At 40.4% G+C, this 23496-nt stretch overlaps 1 protein-coding gene across 3 annotated transcripts in view; it reads right to left on the bottom strand.

The window, feature by feature from the left end:
* The window catches only part of CCDC146 (coiled-coil domain containing 146), a 127317-nt gene that overhangs the window by 18448 nt on the left and 85373 nt on the right, over positions 1-23496 (bottom strand). For all 3 annotated transcript variants that reach the window (XM_073328559.1, XM_073328563.1, XM_073328560.1), the window contains exons 5-11: positions 16967-17024; positions 13631-13807; positions 12517-12590; positions 10759-10986; positions 8797-8983; positions 4369-4464; positions 3237-3407 (exon numbers count right to left, since the gene is read on the bottom strand). In XM_073328559.1, coding sequence (XP_073184660.1) covers positions 3237-3407; positions 4369-4464; positions 8797-8983; positions 10759-10986; positions 12517-12590; positions 13631-13807; positions 16967-17024 — 991 coding nt within the window. The remainder of the gene's footprint in view (positions 1-3236; positions 3408-4368; positions 4465-8796; positions 8984-10758; positions 10987-12516; positions 12591-13630; positions 13808-16966; positions 17025-23496) is intronic.

Here is a 23496-nt window from a genome sequence, read left to right as displayed (position 1 = left end):
TTGAGTTGAAGAAACTTTTTATGTCATCTTAAATGATACAGGACGTTACAAAAACTGAATTTTCATAGATAAGAAGGAAGCAGTGAGGAAAATTATTCTAAAGACTCATATTTTGTTCTAACTATAGTAAAATCAGAGATGTCCTTTAGTCTTTTGATTACTAGTGGAAGAGTAACCATGAAGGACAAAAAGAGGGATAATAACCTTCCTTTCAAAGATGGCTAACAATTTCAGGGAACACAATTCACTTACATAAAGTCATTCAACAACATTATTATTACCGTAATTAAGATAATAGTTTGATGCTGCATCTTAACATTTATCAGTCTTTCCTTGAGAAAGCATACAGCTTGCAAAGTGTTGATTGACACCTAAGAGTTGCTGAATATCCTCTATTCCTACTAGCGTCAATGAGAGTTGAGGGTACACAACACCTTTCAGGGGAAGCTGAATACCTTGCAGGATTGGTTAATAATGAGAATATTGTAAATCACTGGACAAAATTAATCCTTTCATTGAGGTCAGTAGGGTTGTACTAAGAATGAACATGCCCCATTTGCTCTTATCCAAATTAGGTCTTAACTCCCATTTCAGCAGGATTCCTGATACTGCATCATCTGCCTGTGAGGAAGCAAGGAGGCAAAAGAGCTCTGTATCCTTAGGGCACTAAATAGCTAAATTCCCTCAGTCTTTTTGCCTCTCTTTGTCTGAGCACGGCGTTACTTCCATCTCTCAGCATTCTTTCTTTTTCTTGAAGTCACCTTGGGCCACATTCTTAAAGGCAGTTAGCCACTTGAACATGCAGACAGGCACCCAGTGGGATTTTCTAAAGCACCTTGGCACCTAAATTTCCTTCACCTTCTTTTCAGAAAAAGGATGAGAAATAAGAGAGAGCAAAGCACCTATGATGACAGCACAAGAAAGATCTATAGGAAGGAGGTGGAGAAAAAAAGTCTATTGCTCTCTCTCCCATTTCTCACGAGACTTGGCAAGAGCAACCAGTTCGCAACTCTTCTGTCTTGAGGCCTGCTGTTTCTATTCCTCAGCCTATCATTTCCTTTATGATGTGATTGTCTGGTAAAGACATGTCTGAAGTTGAATCCTGGACTCCTGGCAGGAAGGAAATTGCAGTTCTCTAGCTTCTTTAGTCTGGGTTTGCACTGGTCCCTACTCTTTTTTGGCTTTCAAACAATCATGGACGATTGCTCGGAAAGGTACATTTCTAGGTTCTTCATTCGAGTCCTGGACCTTCTGAACTTAGTTACTTCCAGAACTGTAACCATCCGAGTTTATTAACCTTCAAGGTGCCCTGCAAGGCCTTTCTTTTCTTTCTTGCCCATGATAAAATGGGAGTGGGGTGGACTGGCTGGATGTAGTGTGGGACTCTGGGCATTGTGTATGTGGTGCAGGCCCCCTGACAGCAATTCCAGGCCCCAGGGCCATCCCTAGCAGGATGCGGGGCCCAGAGAGGAAGTGACAAATCTGTCACTTCCAGGACAGACCCATCATTTCTGGGACTGACTGTGCTGGCCAATTGCAGGGCCCCACAAAGCGCAGGGCCTGGAGCAGTCACCACCAGTGGCAGATTAATGATTTTGACGCCCCTAGGCCCAGAAATAATTGCCGCTCCCCCGCCTCCTGCCAGCTCACCTCCACTCCACCTCCGCCTCCTCCCCTGAGTGCGCTGCCGGGTCCTGCTTCTCCCCACTCCCTACCAGTGCTTGTGCGCGAAACAGCTTTGCGAAGGAGGGGGAAGGGGGGAACGCGGCATGCTCAGGAGAGGAGGCGGGGCTGGGGCGGGGATTTGGGGAAAGGGACCAATAGGGGCAGGGAGGGGGCAAGGAAGGGGTGGAGTTGGGGTGGGGACGGGGCTGGATGGCGCAAACCGGCACTGGGGGAAGCAGCCTCTGGCTGCTATTAAAAATTTGCCGCCCCTGCAAATTTGCCGCCCTAGGCCTAGGCTTTGTTGGCCTAGGCATTAATACGCTGCTGGTCGCCACCCCAGACACCCAGTCTAAAAAGCTAACCAAATGTTGGGAATCATTAGAAAAGGGATAGATAAGACAGAAAATATCATATTGCCTCTATATAAATCCATGGTATACCCACATCTTGAATATTGCGTGCAGATCTGGTCATCCCACCTCAAAGAAGATATACTGGCATTGGAAAAGGTACAGAAAAGAGTATGGTTAGGGGTATGGAACAGCTTCCATATGAGGACAGATTACGAAGATGGGGACTGTTCAGCTTGGAAAAGAGACGACTAAGGGGAGATATGACTGAGGTCTATAAAATCATGACTGGTGGGGAGAAAGTAAATAAGGAAGTGTTATTTACTCCTTCTCATAACACAAGAACTAGGGGGCACCAAATGAAATTAATAAGCGGCAGGTTTAAAAAGAACAAAAGGAAGTATTTCTTCACACAACGCATAGTCAACCTGTGGAACCCTGTGCCAGAGGATGTTGTGAACGCCAAGACTATAACAAGGTTTAAAAAAGAACTAGATAAGTTCATGGAGGATAGGTCCACCAATGGCTATTAGCCAGGATAGGATGGGCAGGGATGGAAAACCATGCTCTGAAGTGTCCGTAGCCTCGCTTTGCCAGAAGCTCGGAATGGGTGACATGGGATGGATCACTTGATTATCTGTTCTGTTCATTCTTTCTGAAGCACCTGGCATTGGCCACTATCGGAAGAAAGGATACTGGGCTAGATGGACCATTGGTCTGACCCAGTATGGCTGTTCTTATGTTCTGTTCTAGTTTGCTCTTTTATACCAAAAGTAACGTCACGGATTACATTCTACAATATGTCAAAAATTTGGACTGTAGCCTGCGTTCGGAATGAAGGACGATCAGTATTCTTTGGATACTCATGTCTTTGTGGAGTATGATATGCAACTTCTGTGATCTGAATTTCCAGACTGAGGTATCTAGATTCTGTCCCATTATTTTATAGCTTGTTCTTGTTTTGAAGGCATTTGTGATGCCTGAAATCAGGTGGCATCACATTGCATTGTGGCATGATGACATTTTGATGTACTGTTATTATATTATATCATAAGGTGACAATGAATCAACATAATGTCATGATATTAACCTCATGTTATGACAGAATTCTCAAGGGATGTGGGAGCAGGAGATTATGTTGAGTGATCATTTTATTGATAAGTAATGTAATCTAATACACTCAAAAACAGTTTTCTAGTGAGATGAACCATACATTTTTACCTGTGCTTTTAAGGAGTCCTTAGATTTCTGTTCCCTCTCATCAGCTTTGACCTGAGTCAGGCGTGCAAGACGGGCTAACTCATCTCTGCAGCGTTCCTGCTCCTTAAAAAGCTGATCTTCTTCAGCAATACATTGTTCTAACATATGGGCCTCAACATCTGTTGTCATTTTCTAAAGTAAAACCAAACTTCACTTTAATATTATTTATGAACTGTAGTATCAATGCTGGTAGGCACAAAATCTGAAATGCTCTTTTTTGCTTATATCTTCAAAGTCTGTGTAAGGGTTTTGGTCTACATGGGTATTAAAAAAAAATCACTACTAACAGAACCATAACATGATGCCCTACAATAATACACCAAAATGCTCTGTCACAGTGGAACATTTCTGGCCTATCCACCGTTAGATTATTGAGCATGAAAATAAGAAAGCCCAGAACATTCAGCAGCCTGAACAGCCAAGATTGTCAAAACATCTTAAAATGCCCTTAATAAACAATTATGCTAATGAATTCTGGGACTGGCATAAAAAGAAAGACTCCTATGTGGACAAGAGGTGGGAATTGTGAGATCTCTATCTGAAAAACACCATCTATCACTTCCAGTGAGCTTGTCATTATAGTGCTTAGCACACCAACACTTTCAGACAGAACCAGCAACCGAGGTATTATAAGACAGTCACCTAGATTTTCCCAGAATGCACTAATACTGTTGACAGTGTGGCAGTTGGTGGCAAGCACACACAATTTACATGAAAATCTATATTGTGGACATACTGAACTGTGTTTGCTTTAATAAGGTCACACAGCCATATCCAAAGCCAATTACACCCACCACAGTTCCAGCTGTAGTGTAGATGGGATCCTATAATGGAGAGAACATTTTAATTAGGAAGCATATTTCTCTCTCATACTTCCAATAGGTGACCAATTATAGTGAGAGCAAAAATAAATTTTAAAAATACGACAAATACCTTGACAGTGTTTTAAAATAAAACAGATTCCACTGTACATTATCTCACTGGACACCTACAACTGGAAATGCTTGGCAAACTTTCTGCAAACAGCCCTTTTATCTTGTAGTTTGAAAGCTATTTGCTGTAGAAAGAAATATAAGGAAGGAGAGCTGTTCACCTCCTGGGCCAGATTTCTCTTATTCATTTCAACTTCTTTTTGAAGTTCTCTTCTTCTTTCCACCAATGTCCCATCATCTTTAGGGATAGCATCTACCTACAAAGACAAATCAGGTAAGCAAAATGATGTGAGAGCAGAATATGAAAAGATGTAAACATAGATAATATCTTTCAAGCAGCTTGTTAGATTGTAAGCTCTTTGGGGTAGGGACTATCTTTTAGTTCTGTCTTTGTACAATGCCTCGCAGAATGGGGTTCTGATCCATCACCATAGCTCCTCAACACTATGGTAATACAAACAATAAATAAATAATAGCATTAAAAGTAATTTTCTCAAATTTTCACTGGAAAATGTTAGCCATAAATCCTAAACTTCACAACAACATAAGTGGGTCGGTACTGCCATTCCTGAGAGTCAGTGTTTCACTGCAACATAAAGCATGGTTCTGGTCTGATAAGTGACTGTAAAAATATCACCTTCTAGCTTCATAGATAGTTTTTTCAGTGAAATCCTGTCCCCACTGAAGACAATGGGAATTTTGCCATTGACTTAATGTGGGTCAATATTTAACCCTTGTATATAATGAAAGTCATACCTGCTGCTTTTAGTGATTTTTAATGCAATTTTAGGGCTTCTTACTCCTGTTAGCCTTGAAGAAGCCAAAACAAATAATAGAGTGAGCTGAATATACTCCGTCTTGTTCATCATCATCAGAATTGTTTAGTGACTCAGATATTATAATGAAGCCTAGACTAATTAGAAATTAAGTTCCAATTAAATTATATCTGTGTAATTCCACGAAAAACATTTGTGTTGCAAAGTTTCACTGGGGTATAATTTGGAGACAATGGGATAACACAGGTGCCACAGAGGAACTAATGTGTCTTGAAGAACCTCTGCTAGTAGCAGTATGTAAGAGGGACAGCTTGTGTCGAGTTTGCAATGCTGGCAGTTAGAAATAGCATTTTTTTCACTTGCAAACTGAGTACACTGGATCCAGAAGTCACACAGCCAAAATAAATTCTGAACCCCAAGATGCCATTTTCAAAGTACAACCTGATTCAAAATTCTATACACTAACATAAATAATAAATAATATTTTGCACTTACACAGCACTCTTAATTTGTGGTTCTTAAATAGTATTACAAAGGTGGATATTATCTCCATTTTATGGATGGGAAAATTAAAACACAGTAAAATAAAGGCCAGAATTTTCAAATGTGGCACCTGATTTTGGCATCCTTAATTTTCGGGTGCCCAATCTGAGACAACTTTGGTCTGCCTTTCAGATTTGTTGAGCACCCACAATTCCAATTCAATTCAAAGGGAGCTGAAAAATCAGGCTCAAGGTGTCTCAAGTTGGATTCCCAAAAACAGAGGCACTCACAATCAGATGCCACTTTTGAAAATTTGACCCAAGTGACTTGCCCACGGTCACATGATTTGATGTTTTTTTAAAGCTCATGATTTTGGGGGGTTGACATGATTTTTGAGCTGTTGAGAGGGTCTTACTCATACTTTTTGATCTCTTGAGGCTGGCCATATTGCTTTACACCATCTTTGTGCGCTCCTGATCCTGGACTGTTCTGTGGGCTGGAGAAGCCCCCAGGATATCTGAGATAGTCCTCAGGGCCTGTCTAAATTACAGCCGTCTCTTGAGGCTGGCCTGCAGGCCATGCTGTCCAGAATCTCAACAGGGCTGTGTTCTGTGGCCCCCCTCCCCAGGCACACTCTCTATGCTAGAGCTTGAAAGATGGTTCTTGGGAGGCAACCTTACGGCTGACTTCCACAGTGCCTGTTGCAACTGAACTTTCAGAGCACCTTTATGCTGCTTGAGCCTTGTTACCTGATATAAAGGGGAAGGAGCAGGGGTGAGGATGTCACTGGATATGGTGAATTTTAAACTCAGAATGCCCCTGATTTTTGTCAGTTTGAGTTTGACATTCAACCATAGTGGCCAGTTATGGTTCTTTCTTCAGCAAAATTTGTTTACAGCAGCACAGAAGAGGTCCCATTTCCTTGGACTTACTAAGAGGCAGCTGGTTCATGCCTTTATTATCACTGGAGGGACACTCATCAGCCCATTAAGCAATATTTCAAATAAGCTGACTCTGAAACTTGTGTCTTGCATAATCCTTGATTGGAAAACAACAGCAACTTCGTGTGCATTTTTTCCCACTTGAATTGTGTCACAGGGTGTGTAATAAGCAGTGAGATGAATTCAGAAGGAAATTCCTTTTTTGTTTTTGCAATGGTGAGTGGGATAGCGGAAGTAAAATTATAAAGTAATAGTTTCAGCTTTATAAATTTAAACAGCACTTTTAAAACAATATAGTAAATATTTTCTGCCCCAAAGAGCTTACAACAGCCATGCAAAATTGTAATGAAATTGTACCAGGCCTGGCATATCTGCTCACTAGCCTTTTACTGAGATGATATTTTACTATCCTGCAAAAATAATTACTTGCCAAGGGGGAATTAGAATTTTGAAAGACAGGTTTACAATCTTCAACAGACAAGAAAAACAAAGCCAACACAAGGCATGGAACAATAGTTCAGGAAATGGAGAGTTGGGGAACAACTAGTGAGGAGAGGATCAGGAGGATTCCTCAAAAAGAAAAGGAGTACTTGTGGCACCTTAGAGATTAACAAATTTATTTGAGCATAAGCTTTCGTGAGCTACAGCTCACTTGAGCAGTGGAATTCCTTAAGGAAGGATTTGAAGGAGGAGAAGGAGCGTGCTTGGTAGACAAGACGAATTAAACTGTTCTTATAAGGGGCAGAGTGACAGAAGGCATGAGTGTGAAAAGAAGACAAAGAAAGCCATGTGGACATTGGACTGGGGAAATGAAGGAAGAGGGCGGAAATAAACAGACATGTAACTGGAGTGGGAATGAACGAAACATAGAGGAGAGTACTTTATTCGTAATACCAAACATCAAATGGTATCAATTCCCTGGAATCACGTTAAAACAAAGAAGAATCTGATTTACTGTAATATACAAGAAACCTGCACAATATAAAGGGAAGTGTGCTTTAGTGATTTAAGTAAAGAACTGAGAGCCATGTAATCCTGGGTTCTAGTCATGTCTATCACTAATTTTTTCTGTGACCTTGAGCAAACCACTCAGTTATTTTGCCCTCTCATAAGTGGGGATAACAATACTTACAGCACTTCACAGGTGGCATGCCTTTAAACATCTGACTCAGTTTGCTAGGCCTCCAGCCTCCTAAAACACACCTCTTCAAACAGCCTACAAATCCCAGTTACTCCTCAGCGAAGATTACAATAAAATGGTGGCACTAGCAGATATGTGTAATAGTCTGTTGTTTGTTCACACTTCTTCATGTTGCTCCTTAACCTTTCCCTGTACTGTACTTGTATGTTGTCTAGTTCAGAGGTGGCAAACTACGGCCCGCAGGCCACATCCGGCCCACAGGACCGTCCTGCCTGACCCTTGAGCTCCCCACCCAGGAGGCTAGCCCCCAGCCCCTCCCCTGCTGTTCCCACTCCCCTGCAGCCTTGCTGCCATGCAGGCAGCGCTCTGGGCGGCGGAGCTGTGTGCTTCTGCAGGGCAGTGCGGCAGCATGTTTGGCTCTGGCCGGGAGGCGCGGCTGCCAGACATGCTGCTCTGAGGAGCATGGTAAGGGGGCCGGGGCTGAGGGTCCCGGGGGTCAGTCAGGGGACAGGGAGCAGCGGGCAGTTGGATAGGTGTGGAAGTATCAGGGGGCCTGTCAGGGGGCAGTTGGATGGGGTGGAGTTTTGGGGGGGGTCGGGACAGGGAGCGGGGGTGAGTGGGTTGGATAGGAGTGAGAGTCCCAGGGGGCCTGTCAGGGGATGGGGGTTTGGAGAGGGATTGGGGCAGTCAGGGGACAGGGAGGAGGTGGGGTTGGATGGGGGGGTCCCAGGAGGGGGCGGTCAGGGGACAAGGAGCAGGGGGGCTTGGATGGGTGAGGGGTTCTGAGGGGGGCAGTCAGGGGGCAGGAAGTGGGAGGGGCCCGATAGGGGGTGGGGGCCAGGCTGTTTGGGAAGGCACAGCCTTCCATACCAGGCCCTCCACACAGTTTTGCAATGCCAATGTGGCCCTCGGGCCAAAAAGTTTGCCCACCCCTGATCTAGTTAGTAAGGTCCTCTGGGTAAAGGGACTATATTTTTTTCATGGCTATAAAGTGCCTTGCATATTGTGGGCGCTGTGCAGATAACAAATACTCACATATACAGATACAGCCAAACAGATGTAGTACTTATGAGAGCTATAAATGCAAGAACTCTGAGTACAAATGTTAGCAACAGCCTGTATTCTGCACACAGAAATTTAAAATGTTGTCTTACTTTTAAAATGGTTGCACAAAAATAAAAGTATTTCTTAATTTGATTTTCTATTGCGATATTTTTAATTCTTGTCATCAGTGTTTTGCATACAGACCTCTAATGTGAGCCTCTCATGCAGTAATTTAATTTGCTCCAAGGAATCATAAGCGATTTTCAGTTGCATCTCCATCTTTTTTAAATTTCTCAAATCTCTATCTTTCTCTCTTTGTTTAAAAACCAGATTATCATGCTGCTTTTGCTTCTCCAAGAGACAATTACGTAAACCAATTTCCAGACCAGCCCTGCATAGATATATAGAATATTTCAGAAAGAGAAAACCTGTCCAATAGATGTATGCAAACAAACACGACCCCTTTACATTGAGTTTGGAAAAGCATTATGGCAGCTGAGAAGCAAAATAAAATAGAAAAAACTATCTTGTCACACATTAATGGCCATTCTCCTAAAACATAATGGGTGAAATCCTGATGCCATTGAAGCCAATGGCAACACTCCCATGCTTTGTTTCAACAGTGCTAAAAAATTAATCATAGTATAAGAGAGAAATTATTTCTATTTCTTAAAGTGAGAATTACAATGTATATTTAATATCTAAGGGAGTCTAAATTGTGTTCATTTGTAAATTTCCATTTATCAGTTCCTCCAATCTTCTTTAATGTGAGACACAAACAGAAAGGGCAGAAGGATTACTGCTAAAGGTAAGGCTATTATTACAGGTATACATCCTTCCCCACAAAGAAAGGAGAAAATTGAAGCTGGCTAGATTCAGGCATAATATCTCCTAGATCTGAGATTTGAAGCATTATAGAGGTTTATATTGATTACCAGATGTAGAGAGGCGGGGATTTATAAGGGAGTCTAAAGGAGCTGGCTGCCCAAATCCAGCCGGAATTCAATGGAATGTGGGTGCCTAGCACCCTTATGCTCCTTTGAAAATCGCTGGGCTAGGTTTTCTGAGCCGCTAAATTCACTTTGCATTGCTTACTCATTTAAATCACCTGGAGAAATCCCCTAGGGAATTCTCCCTGTGTAGGGGTAATCCACTGTTCCCAGCTCTCACAATGTTATTACAGTTCTCATGATTTCTGGTGTTCTTCTTAAAGTCACAGCTCTCAGAGCCCAGTGATTATATGAGAACCTCAGCATTCACTTCAAAACAATAAGCAGGTTTCTAGCCCTCCTGGTTCCAAAGAAATGCTTGAAAGCATGATCAGCATGAACCTTAACGGGTCAGAAAGCAGAAAGCACATAAAAAAAATCCCAAATGTACTATTTTTAAATAATATCATGATTTGGGGAGGCATGACTCAAGATGTTTGAACACTTCTGGTTGGTGATACTGGGAATCTCTGGCTGTTGTAAAGCTGGTAAAGGTGGCTCTGCCACCCCCACCCCCCGTGCCAGCTTTGCCACCTGCTTTTGCTGCCTCTTCCACCAAAGCTGTGCTGCCCAGTGTAAGTGGGGAGGGAGGATGTCAGGGGTCAGGAGGAGGTGAGTCAGGTGGTGACCATGTCAGAGGCGAATTGAGGGGAGGAGGTGTGGCAAAGCAAGGCTCTGCTATACCCAATTCTTTGCTGGAGGCAGGTCTTCTGCAAGCAGTGTAACTTAAAGCTGCCCCTCCCTACTGGAGTGGGACAGAAGAATCATGGAGCCACAAATGGGCCTTTGTTAGCACCCCTCTCCTCTGAAACCAATCTTTGCTCAGGCACAGTGGAAGATTGTTATCAGCCTCCGTCTTGTGGATTCTCATTTAGGGCCTGATCCAATGTCCACTGAATCAATGAGCTGTTCCATGCAGTTTAGTGGGCTTTGGATCAGGACCTTACTGCATTTCTCTATTGTATGATAACATCAAGTTTTGATCACCAACATAACTCAATGAACAGAAATTATATAAATCCATGGTGAAATTAGAGTAATGTTAAATAGTGTGATTTTATGAAGTCAGTAATAAAGCTATTTCAAGCAATAACCAAGAAAAGAATAATTCATTCAGAATAGATGAGTGCTCACCCATACCATTTCTGAGTACACGGCTCATGCCTTCTATTCTAACCTGTCTGCCAGGGCTGTTGCTTCATTCTCTTTGCTCATTTCTAGTAACTTTGTCAAATGGTTGAATTCTCGCTCTTTGCTTTCAAGCAAAGCTCGTTTTCCATCCAATTCCTTCATTACATCTTCCTTTTCTTCCAATACTTCTTCACTCTTTTTTTCCATTTTTTTAAGGGCATTATTTAACTCCTGTACATGGTCAACGAGAATTTTTTTCTTCTTCTCTATAGCTCTGAGAACACATTTTAAAACAGTATAATATCACATCTGTAAAAATGGATCCAGCTCTAGAAATATAGACTGAAGACCAAATGCTTTCATTCCTGCTGCAGTGAGTAGAAGCAGAACTATTGCTCAGTATCTCTTCTGCTACAATTGTTCTGTTGCCCTGGACAGGAGCCCTCATGGCTATGGGGATAGTATTCGGAAGCGCATTTTGCTGCTCCTCTGAGTTAGGGCATCATGTACCCTTAGCTAACACTTGTTGGTGAGAGCATGCCAAGTGACTGGAGGATTGAATTCAGATCACTCGCTCTTGATGACTTGTTACAGTGGGCAGTTCTCCCTTTTGGGCTTTATCCATTCTCTTCTTTCACTTGAGCACCACTACAGCACAAGTTACGGTTTAGGTTCAAATGTGTATTTTTGCAGTAAGCCATTCCCAAATCCATAGCTAAGCCACAGTCCAGCTTGGCAATACACATGTGAAATCAGTTTTTGTACAAAGAAATTAGATAACTAGAAACACAAAAATAGACAAAGAAGAAAGAAAAAGAAAAGGAATGTATAGTTTTTTAAATTAAATAATTGAGCAGAGGCAAGGAATTATTTACAAAAATGTAACATCAGAAAAATAATTAGAGGTAGAGAATGAAGTCAGGAGATAGAATAAATTTCAGTGTAATATAATAGGTTAATAAGGTACAAAGAATGCTAACTTAGGACAGCAGTTTGGCCACTAGGTGTTTTAAGAAAAGGTAGCCAAATTGCAATTGGTTGCATTTCAAAGAAGTATGCTTTTCCTTGACCAGTATATCTCATGCTTTACTGTACCGATTACCCAACATAGAAACAGAGAAACCTGCCATTGGCTGCAAAAAGAAGTGTGTAAGGAATAAGGAGGAAAACATAACAGATGATGAGTGGATATTATCTACCCCATTTAAAGCATTAGACCAAATAATTTTTATAGGAAGACTAGGATCAGAGCACTGTAACTAAATACTTGTTCCCAGAAAATCTGGATGCTCTGGTAATTTCACAACATGATCCTCAGCAGGTGAAAATTGATGTAGTTTTATTGTAGCCGATGGTGCTATGCTAATGTTCAGCAGCTGAGGACTGGCATGTGTTTAAAAGTGCTAGGTGCTAGCTTACACCATCAATTTAGATCTATAGTATTGTTCCACATATGAAAAAAATCTGTGGGATATCAGGTAAGATCTGTGTAGTATCTGATATCAACCATCTCAATATGCAGTATTAACAGACTTTTTATGGTTTGTGACCAAAGGTTATTCCAAAACTTTTTTTATTGTTGTTTTCAAGTCTAAGATATGTTTCCCTGCTGATGCTATACCTTTTGACTCAGTTTTATGGATATTGCTCATTAAGTAGATTATGGACACACTGTATGCATTGATCAGAATTTTGTATCAAGAACTTAAACTTTGTTAGTTGTCTCTATACCGAGATATTACTGAGAAAACAAATAATAAAAATAAAATGAAAAGATTTTAGTTAGGTACATTTAAAAACCTACAGTGTTTTGCGTTTTATCTTGTCCATATCTTTTCCAAGCTGGAGAGGAATAGCATGGAGGCGGACTAGCTCATCCTAGTAATAAAACAAAAATGTTAGACCAACAGGCTCTAAATGTCACATAATTTCAGAGAACTAACATTTTCTTTGAACTACTAATATGACCTAGGACAGAAATGTGTGGTTTTCAGTAACATGAGTTTGTCCCACAAAAGAACACAGCTGCTATTTTTATTACTGACTAGTGCACCAGATATGCAAAACTATATTTGCAAAACTCACAAATAATGTACATATGCTATAAATATATAGGCCTAGATTTTCAATGTCAAGGAGCACCAGAAAATCTAGCTCCAATTCTTAGGGCAAATCTGTTCTGACCAGAGCTCAGAGAAAGCCACAAAACACTCTAAAAATGACACAAAATACCTTTTCTATAAATACATATTTCACATTATTAAGGTCCAATATTTCAAGATCTGACAGGTCTGGAAAGAAGTGCTGTGTGTCCTTCTGAAAGACTGGAAGCCCTGCTTTTCCAATGCTATTAAGCTCCTATTTCCAGCCATCCTGGTTCATGAAATATCTGACCTCAAACCTTTCACCGATCCACGTCTTCTGAATTTTACCTATCTTAGGTCTCAAGCTTGTGTGTGTGTGTGTGTTTAGTGAAAGTTACTGATTTCATTTTCATGATGGAAAAATCAAAAAGTGTCAGCAAAACTGAAAATTTCCTGTAGAAAATTTTGCAGAAACTACATTTTCCATCAAAAAAGATTGACTGAAAATTCTTGACCCGCTCTAACTATAACTCACAGAATACTGTGTTCTGTCTTGTTCATTAATATTTATATACCTGAAATTAGCCTAAGAGTTCTGACCATTATGAAAGCTACTTGTTGTCAGTACTATGCCTATAATTTCCCAGAGGGCTACTTGGGGGAATGGTATAGCAGCATGATACATGATTATTGATTAATGCTGTGTTTTGTTATGTCATGCCTACTGATGGTAGTACATATTCGAATGACAGTAGAAGTATTCAGAATATTCAATGTGTTTCCCTGAGCGTGTGCATTCACACACACACACTTATATACTCATTCTTGTGTTACTTTTAACTCATCCTGCTGCTCAAGAAGTTCCTCTACTTCTTTCTGTTCTCTTAACATCAGCCTTTGCTTGGATGTCACATCTTCCTTCAATGCTTTAATTTCCATTCTCCTTTGGATTGTTTCTTTACGGAGCTCTTCACAGTTTTCTTTCAACACTTTTGTTTTCTTTTCTGTCTCCTTTAAAAGTAAAGTCAAAGATCAGGTATCTCAAATTTGTATTGGTTTTGGGGGAAAGTACATTTCTTGCTTACAATTGTTAACAAATATTGTATTGTTTGTTTAATAATTTCTGAATTTTCATTAGAGAAGTGCACCTTTTCTTTAAAAGACTGAGAAGCCTGAATGGACTATGTATTACTTTGGTATTTTTGCATATTCACATGAGTTTAGTTTTCCTATTTCACAATTATGAAAACTCCTAAAATTCTTTGGTTCCAGCATATTTCCACCAAATTTTCTTTTATATTTTGTTGTAAGATAAATTTAAATTTTAAAATAAATATAACTCTTAAAGATATTTTCTCATATACATACATACTGCCTTAGGTCTTCCAACTGTTCTGATGATTTATTTCTTTTATAAGTCTTGGCTTGATAGCCCATAAGACCTCTATTCACCCATAGAACAGATTCAAACAAGCAGCAGCAGTGCTAACTACCGCACACTGCTCCATCATCATGTCTCAACTCTGACATGGAAGGACAACCCTATTAGTGAGAGCAGAAGTTAAATTTTCATGTCTGTCCAGACTTTGGCCTTTGTGCCAATAGTCGATTTAACATCAACTGTAATGCTCATTTCAGAAAGGCCACTGTATAGCCAGTAGATGCTAAATTTTGGCTACTACCAACCTGGGCTTGATTCAAAGTGGCAAAGTAAAAGTAAAAGCCTGGAAAATTCCAGTAAAAACTATTACAATCCTTCAACTGGCTTCTGTTGGTTACTATATCGTGGTCTCCGCCAGTACCCGGCTCACACCGGGGAAGCTAATGATCCAACCAGTGGACCAAATTCAGTGATGAATCCTGGTTATGTGTCACCTGCATCACATTGCACATATGATAAGAAGACTTGGTTTTGACTGGAGGACCAGAAGCTCCAATAAACTGCAGTGCCAGGAACCTCTAAGTCAATAGATCCGCTGCTCTAAACCTGGTCAGCCAGCTGAAACCAGAAGAACCATCTGCAATGCTCATTTGGATTTTTCACCAGGAAAAGCTGTACATCCCACTATCCCAAATACTGATCTTGAATTTGTAGTTTTCACATGCAGAATGTTATTTACCTTTTGTTGCAATTATTAATTGTTGAGTGTTTTTTATTCAAAATGTGCAAGAATTGCAGAATCAGGCCTTTAATGAGATGATGGGCAATTTCATGAAACAAACACCACTGGTATTGTTTGAATGGAAGAAAAATAAATTCTGAGCACAGTGGGAGGATTAAGATGATCAGAAAAGCAAGCAGTATATAAAGACCTCTTTTATATTTTGTGGAAAGGGAATAATATTGTAAGAAAGGATTAAGATTAGTTCTTCTGAATGATATATGTATTACAGTATATGATATGAAATATAATTTGTTACTACTTTACTCCTGGGGGATTCTGCACCAAATTTTTTAAAATTCTGTGCACAATATTTTAAACTTCTGCAAAATTCTGGGAATTTATTTAAACTACAATACAATGGATGGAGAATGAGAGTGGGGAGCACTGGAGGAAATTTCCCAACACCCTTTGTCTAATAATAATGTAGCTAAGTTTGATCCTTTATTTCTAGTTATTAGTCAACAAATATATGCAGCCATATGCTCAGTATTACAATCATAGGTAACTGAAGAGCAAATGAGGGCTGGGGTATCAAACTCACAATTTGTATTGGCTACTGACAGTCTCCAGAAAGGTCAGTAGTAAACAGTTCATGGAGCACATTTTGAAAGGGAAATTTTTCAGTCTGAAAACTTAGGCCAGTTCTAATCACTAAAGCACCATAAGCATTTATAAGGCTATACTGTCTGTGACAAAGCTCTGTCCTTGCCTCAGTGGGTCCCGCATTTCCTGGCAGATTTCGCTAGCCTCAGAGGCTCACTGTGACCCTGCAGACAAGGGTCACAGTCTACTGAGCCATTTTCATCATAAGCCAGCGAGGGAGGTGAGGAGAAGTTATCCTTCCTTGCACCATCTCTATTGTCTCCCAGTCTCAGTGATTAATCAGGGGGCAAAGGTGGGGGGGGAGCCTGGGCCCACCCTCTACTCCGGACTCCAGCCCAGGGACCCTAATAGTATCAGCTATGGCAGCTGACCTTTTAGAAACATTACATGTACAATTCCCTGGGCTACTCCCCCCTCCCCCAGCAGCGTCACTTCCTCAAGCTCCACTTCACCCTTACCTCAGGGCCTCCTTCCTTGTGCCTGATATGGTGTGTACTACTCAGCCTCTCCAACAGTGCAACTTCCTCCCACAGCTCCTGACATGCACACCCACCTGACTAACTGGGAGGCTTTTAACTAGTTTCAGCCAGCCCCTGATTGGCTTCAGGTGTCCCAATCAACCTAGCCTTCTCCCTGCCTTCTGGAAAGTTCTTAATTGGCCCCAAATGTCTTAATTGACCTGAAGCAGCTGCCATTTCACTTATCCTGGTACCAGGGATTTGTTTAGCCTGGAGCTAATATATCTATCTCCCACTACTTTTCTATAGCCATCTGGCCTTGCCCCATCACATGTCATTTACAAAAAGGCTCCTTTACACCACCCTCGTTTGCTTACTTGCACACACGCATGCATGCCCAGCCCTGCCCCCCAGTAGTGAGTGATGTCTCTCCCACATGGATACACAATCTCTCCTCCCCTGCGACGATTTATGTCTCCACCGGCTGCTCCTGGCTGCTGGGGAGGGGTAAGTGACTGCTCTTGCAGCTTCCTTTTGCTTCCCCTCAGAAGTCATTTTTCTGCAGAGAAGCAAAGCAATCTGTGGATGACATGACTTCTGCGACCACGGAGTGGCATAGAATTCCTCCAGAAGTACTACTTCAATATTTGCCCTATGAATTAGTAGAATTGTAATTTGAACAGTTCTCTCAGGACATCTATCCGTACATGTCTTTATAAGTTAAATGTTTCGTGTTTGTCCTAGGGTTCTCAAAAGTGAATTACACAACACAGCCTTTCGTTTGAATTCTACCTCTTGATTTTTCCACATATTCCAGATGTTACAAAAATCTACTGTTCTAGCTTTTACAATAGTATCTTCATCTGCATAGTTTTCTTATTTTACATGCTATCCAACAGGACTCAAAACATGACTTTTTTTAGTGAGGTGTATTTCATACTTACACCTTGCTTGGGGATTCTCTCATATTCCCGTTGCAGGAGTCTTTTGTCTTCTTGTAAACTACAGAAAAATCATCATAGAGATCAGCACATTGACAATATGCAAAGCAATAAAAAGAGACCTTTAACAGTCCATGCTATCCAACATTAAAAAGTGATGTGAAATAACATCTGTGACAATTTGGATACCATTTTAAAACTGAATTTAGGTCAGTCTTACCATAACATTGATCTAGATGTTATAAGGGTATGAAAAACAAATTTCATTATATAGGTACAAGTTTCATTGCAGAATCTGGTGCATAAAGAATAATCCAAATATCAACACAGAATTAGAGCACAGATACCTAAAGAAACCTCAGAGATGTTTTTCATATCTCAGGGCACTTTCTAAACTCTTTAATAAAACTGAAATCAAAGACATGTGGTTTTAAAAAAATAGATATTGAAGGAGATAAACTGTAGAAGAGCATTTAGTAACAACTGCGTGCAAAAAACTGTATACTTTAGCATAAAGACTATCTTCACCATCAGCATGCTTATCATCATCTTTTTCCAACACCAAGCATGGGTAGGGCCAAGATTATAAACAGATTCCAACCAAATCTATTCTGAGCCGCCATTTAACCCAGTTGGGGTGTTGCCTGGATGATTTTATATAGTGTGTTATACCATTGTCTCCTTGAACATCCATGTCCTCTCTGTCCAGGCATGCTTTTGATGATTGTAGTCACACAATGTACTTTCAGGTTTCAGAGTAACAGCCGTGTTAGTCTGTATTCGCAAAAAGAAAAGGAGTACTTGTGGCACCTTAGAGACTAACCAATTTATTTGAGCATAAGCTTTCGTGAGCTACAGCTCACTTCATGTAAGCTCACGAAAGCTTATGTAGCTCACAAAAGCTTATGCTCAAATAAATTGGTTAGTCTCTAAGGTGCCACAAGTACTCCTTTTCTTTTTGCAATGTACTTTCAGTCTTCTACAGATATCATAATTTGTTAGTCTATTTAGTCTTGTCATGCCTAGGATATGGTGCAATCACCTCCTTTCAAGTGTTTGCAGCTATTTCTCCAGATGCTTTGTCAGTACTCATGTTTTACAACCATAAAGTAATGTGGGTACAATGAGTGTTGTATTTAATCTGGTCAGGGGTGAAAGTAGGCCGGTACAGTGTACCAGTAAGAAGTGGCTGCTGCTACCAGCCTGTACCAGCCGATGTTAAAGCGCTATCATGACAGTGCTTTAAGGACCCTCCTTAAAGCACTGCCACGGCAGCGCTTTAACATTGTTTCCCCGTTTGCCCCCCTGGGCCACCGACAGGGTGTGGGCAAAAGGGGCAGCTGCCCTGGGGCCAGCAATTTAAAAGGGCTTGGGGCTCCCGGATGGGCTGGCTGGGGGAGGCCGAGCCCCAGCGCCGCCCCTTCTGCCCAAGGCCCCACCCCTTCCAGGGGCCTGTATTCGAGCTCCCATACTGGTAAGTGCTTAATGTTACTTTCACCCTTAAATCTGGTTTCAGCTATCATGGACACTGATTTCAGGTTCTAGTCATTGTTATTCAGCCATATGAATGTTCTACTGTTGATGTCATCTTCATAATGGTTGTCATATGTTATGATTGAAGGCTGCAGGTTTGTCACAGTGGAAAAAAATGTCATTGATACCATGATTTTTCTTTGTGTCCATGGCTTTTTTTGTGTCTGGGATTTTTCTTTGTGTTCAGGATTTTAACAAAGTGCATTGAACTTGACTACTTGAAAAATGTGATTTTAACAGTAGCATGCATTACATAAAATTATGTTACATAATTCACGTAACTATTAAAAAGACATTATATATTTATTTTTGACCAGCTCGGATGCCTTCCTTAGCAGCATTACAAGCACAGTGCTATGTTGCAAACACAGAGGATTTAGTCTACAGCTATGATGATGATGATGTGTAAAATATCAAGCATAAGTACAAGGGAGTGATCTGCCCAATATCCCAAAAATATCTTTCATGAAAGTGGAGGTTTATTATTTTGTTCTACATGCAACATACCAGGAGATAACAGTCATAAGGGAAATTGAGATAAAACATTTGGAGACAGCATCCCACAAATGTAAAGCAGAGGCTTGGAAATCTGAAAAGAGCAGTAAACAAAACGTGCAAAAATATGGTGTCTAGGTGAACAACTCATAGACAAACAGATGAACAACTTCACAGATGGACAGAGCTTTTTAAGCTTACTGAGGCTTTCTGTGCAGTGAATCTGACACTGGAAATCCTTGACCGTATAAGCCTAAAGAAGTATTTAAAATGTAACCTGAGAAATGTTGGAATCACACCACGTTTGAGCCATCTACAGCATTCCACTTGCCAAGAGTACTTGATAATCATGTAAATGAAATTAAATAAAAGCTGAAGACTTGTGATGGGATCAGCATTGTCACTAACAAGATCACAGATGCAGAAGATAGATATGTTCTCAGCATACTGGCTGTTTTAAGCAAACCAGAATGTTAATGTGAAGTGAAATTAAACATAATTCTGTTGGACTGTGTAATGTTAGACTCTGTGAACTTTAAGACAGCTAGCCAAGCAATATGGAAAACATTGGTTAAAAATGAGGTTTCCTTTGACTGGATCACTGTTCTTGTATCAGACATGAAACATATATGAAAAAGGCATGGGAGTTGGAGCATTAAGTGCTTGTTTCTGAATGCTGTCCTGTGACCTGTGTTACCTGTTAAACTTAGCTGGGGACATGTGGCATAAAAACCTTGAAAAAGAAAATGACCTGATTGTCATTATGAAATGAACATTTAAAGCCTGCCCAGCATGTAAAGTTCACTTTCATATGCACTTGGAGGCTAAAAGAAAAAATCTGTACATTACCCTTGGTCCAGTTATAACGTGCAGAAACAGCTGGTTTAACATAGAATATCAGGGTTGGAAGGGACCTCATGAGGTCATCTAGTCCAACCCCCCGAGGGCTGCTTTAATGATGCTTTGTTTCACTTAGCCCACACAGAGAACTACATTTAATTTTTTCAAAAATCTCACCCTTAGAGATGTTTCAATACGTTTCTTTCACAGACTGGACGCCTTCCTAGTCTGGGCACAATCCTTTGCCCTGGTACAGCCCTTGTTCCAGCTCAGGTGGTAGCTAGGGGATCTCTCATGATGGCTCCCGCCCTTGTTCTGTTCCACCTGCCTATATATCTTTTGCATAAGGCAGGAATCCTTTGTCCCTCTGGGTTCCCACCCGTCCTTCTCAGTGGAAAAGCACCAGGTTAAAGATGGATTCCAGTTCAGGTGACATGATCACATGTCCTGTGAGACCCCCAAGCCTTCACTCCTCCCAGCCTGACTCACAGGAAGGCCTCCCTGCAAACAGAGCCATCCACAGTCAATTGTCCTGGTTGATGGGAGCCATCAAGATTCCAAACCACCATTAATGGCCCACACTTTGCATAACTACAATAGGCCCTCAAAAGTTATATTTCATATTTCTAGTTTCAGATACATTTATACAAATAGGATGACCACACTCAGTAGATTATAAGCTTTGTAATGATACCTTACAAGAGACCTTTTGCATGAAGCATATTTTAGTTACATTATAGTCACATTCATACTTTTATAAAATACTTTATAAAATCATACAGAGTGCATCACAATTTAGTGTGGAGAAGAGAAGACTGAGCAGGGACATGATATGTCTTCAAGTATGTAACAGGTTGTTATAAAGAGGAAAGTGGCATCTTTAGCTGCTGGCTTTGTAAGAGAAAAAATAACTTTTATTGTAACTATTTTGCTCACCAATTAGTGCAGATACATACTCTGCAATTGCTCCCTAAGAGTGGTCAACAAATACAGCAATGGTTTGTCAGCCAAAGGCAGCTTGGCAATTGGCACTGCCAAGAGGGGGTGGGGGAAGAGGTGAAGGTGATCTTGGAAGGAGAATCACCCAGTGAGGCTGTTTAGGATCCAAAAGTTCTGAAGAACAGATACCCATAATTCTCTAACATCTGTAGCATTTTTTGTCCCAGGAACTTGGGGACAAAATTCATAGGTGCTATAGCTCTTGAACTTATTCCCCTCCATGCATTTTTGCAGAAGAGGGAATTTATGGGTCAGACAGATAAAAATCAGGAATAACTTTCAGTCTAAACATGTAGAATTATGTGTTACAGTTGATGTTTGCTGAATTTTCCCCATCTGCTTAATTTGCTCTATTTATACTGTATCTTATGTTATTTGAGAAGCTAGAATTCTTCTTGGTTCTGCTGTCTGGACATGGAATCAGTTATGTATTGTAAAAGTTTCTTACGGGATATTCATATGCCACAACTGATTGCTCTTCCGATATGGAAGTAATGGAAACATATAGTTATGGCTATAACATTCTGTTGCACTAGTGAGTCAGAACATCCTGATGAATTAGTAGGAATCTGTTAGTATATACACATCTAGACATAAGATTATTTAATAAAAGAAAGGAAGACAAATTGGGGCCAAAAGTACAAGATTTCAGATGGCATCTTTCATTGATTGCTTTGTAACAGAAAAAATTACAACTCATACTGTAATTATTTTCTCAACAGTTAGTACAGGATACAAACCTTAAGAAAATAAAATAATATGTATTTAAATCCTGCCTCTTCAACCATTGCTCCTGCTGAGTAACACTTAAGCACAAGAGCAGTTTCATTGTCTTCAATGGAACTACTTATGCCATTATGAGTGAAGCTTGAAGAACTAGGACCTAATTTAGTATTATTTTTACAAGTCACTGTGGGCCAGACTATACTTGGCCCATGCACAGTGCGAGTGTGTGTAGTGAAAACAGTGCAAAAAGCCTTTGCCATTACCCTTTATGTGGCACAGGGACTTTTCCTTCTGTATTCCCCTGTAATGCAGAGCACCCCAAAGAGGGGTAGGGAGAATGTAAGACTTGCCCCTTGTAGACAGGTGTAGCAGCCAGTGTGTTCTCCCCAGGTTTTGTGGTGGGGCTCTGTACTGCTCCCCCTACTATGGCGCCCAAATGCCACAACCGAACTCTATAATTTTCCCTTGGGGGTACTTTGCTATTTGAACACAAATGAATGAATATTTTCACTTACACAGCTGAGTTATTGGGGTTGTCTAAATACATAACTGATAAGGGGAATTTACAACCCTGAGGCACTTTAGCTGGATATCTAGTAGAATTGCTTGGGCTTGCATAATCACAACAGCATTACTGAAATCCCCATTCTGAAAATGTACCCACACCTATATTTAGCTGCCACCAAAACTAATTAAATGGGTACTGCAGTGCTTGTTAGCTGGCTAGGCCAGGGAGTGTCCTCTTTAAAATCACCCCAGGAGGACCACAAGGACAATCTTAAAACTGTAGGGGAGAAAGAAGTTGGCACAATTTCCCTTTCTCATCACAATCTTCTCTCATGAGGACAGATTCCTTTGGTACCATTGTAAGTTCACAACAAAAGCTTTGACATCTTAAGGTTAAAGGATTTTAATACCTCAGGTTCTGTGGCAACAGAGGGTTGCAAACACAAAAGTTATAATTCCCTTGAATTCCCCACTGCTTTCACGAAAAGCAAGTCCAGGAGCAAGAGAAGGAATAAGAGAAGAGATATTAAATATTAAATTTTAAAAAATTAAAATCCAAAGATCAAGTAGAGTCAAACTTAAAATACTTCATTTACAATATTAATTTCATATACACATTACATGTGCACTCATGATTTAGCTGTTTATTTCAAGTTGCATAAGTCTAAGATTTCTCTCTGGCTTCATTATTCTCAAACGGTATTCTTTTACTTTTCTAAAAGTTATTGTTTGGCCTTACCCTCTAGCCTTTGTAATTTTAGCCTTACCATTTAGCCTTAGCCTCTGTATATTGTAATCTGTTTGAGTCAGGTCCTAATTTTCATAACTGTCTGTAAAACACGTAGCATACTGCTGGTGCTACACAGATTAATAATAATATACAAAGGAAATAGGCATCAGACTCTCTAATTCTGTTTTCTATAATGTCCTTTGGTGAATCTGTTCTTCATTTTTACTTGCTTATAACCCTAATCATTTTGGCAACCAGAACAACTCATACACAGTCGAAAAGAACAGAACCCTTAAGCCTAAGCATTTGTGTTTGAGAATGCAGACACTTGTTTTTCATGCTACTTTATTCATTTTCATGCCAATGACTACAAATGCATGCAAAACTAATGTAGATATAGTTTGTTTAAACACACACACACTTAACTGAAATAAGTTCCAGACTTTACCCTGAGAGATGTCTACAGCTGCAAACTGCCATAAAGATACAAAAATAAACTCAAGAGTGGTTAGGAAATATAAATGGTAGTTGTTAATAGAGATCTGTTTTAGTTAATCAATAAACACAATAACCAGAACAGAACATTTTAAGTCATTGAGTTCAATCCTGCAAGGTGCTGAGCACTTCAACTGCCACTGACTTTAGCTGAGAGTGTTCAACAGTCCACAGAAGGTGTTCAGCATTTCCCTGGAACAGGCCCTAT

This window comes from Lepidochelys kempii, chromosome 1 (assembly GCF_965140285.1).
Source record: "Lepidochelys kempii isolate rLepKem1 chromosome 1, rLepKem1.hap1, whole genome shotgun sequence".
NCBI classification, from domain to species: domain Eukaryota; kingdom Metazoa; phylum Chordata; order Testudines; family Cheloniidae; genus Lepidochelys; species Lepidochelys kempii.
This window is presented reverse-complemented; position numbering and strand designations above follow the sequence as displayed.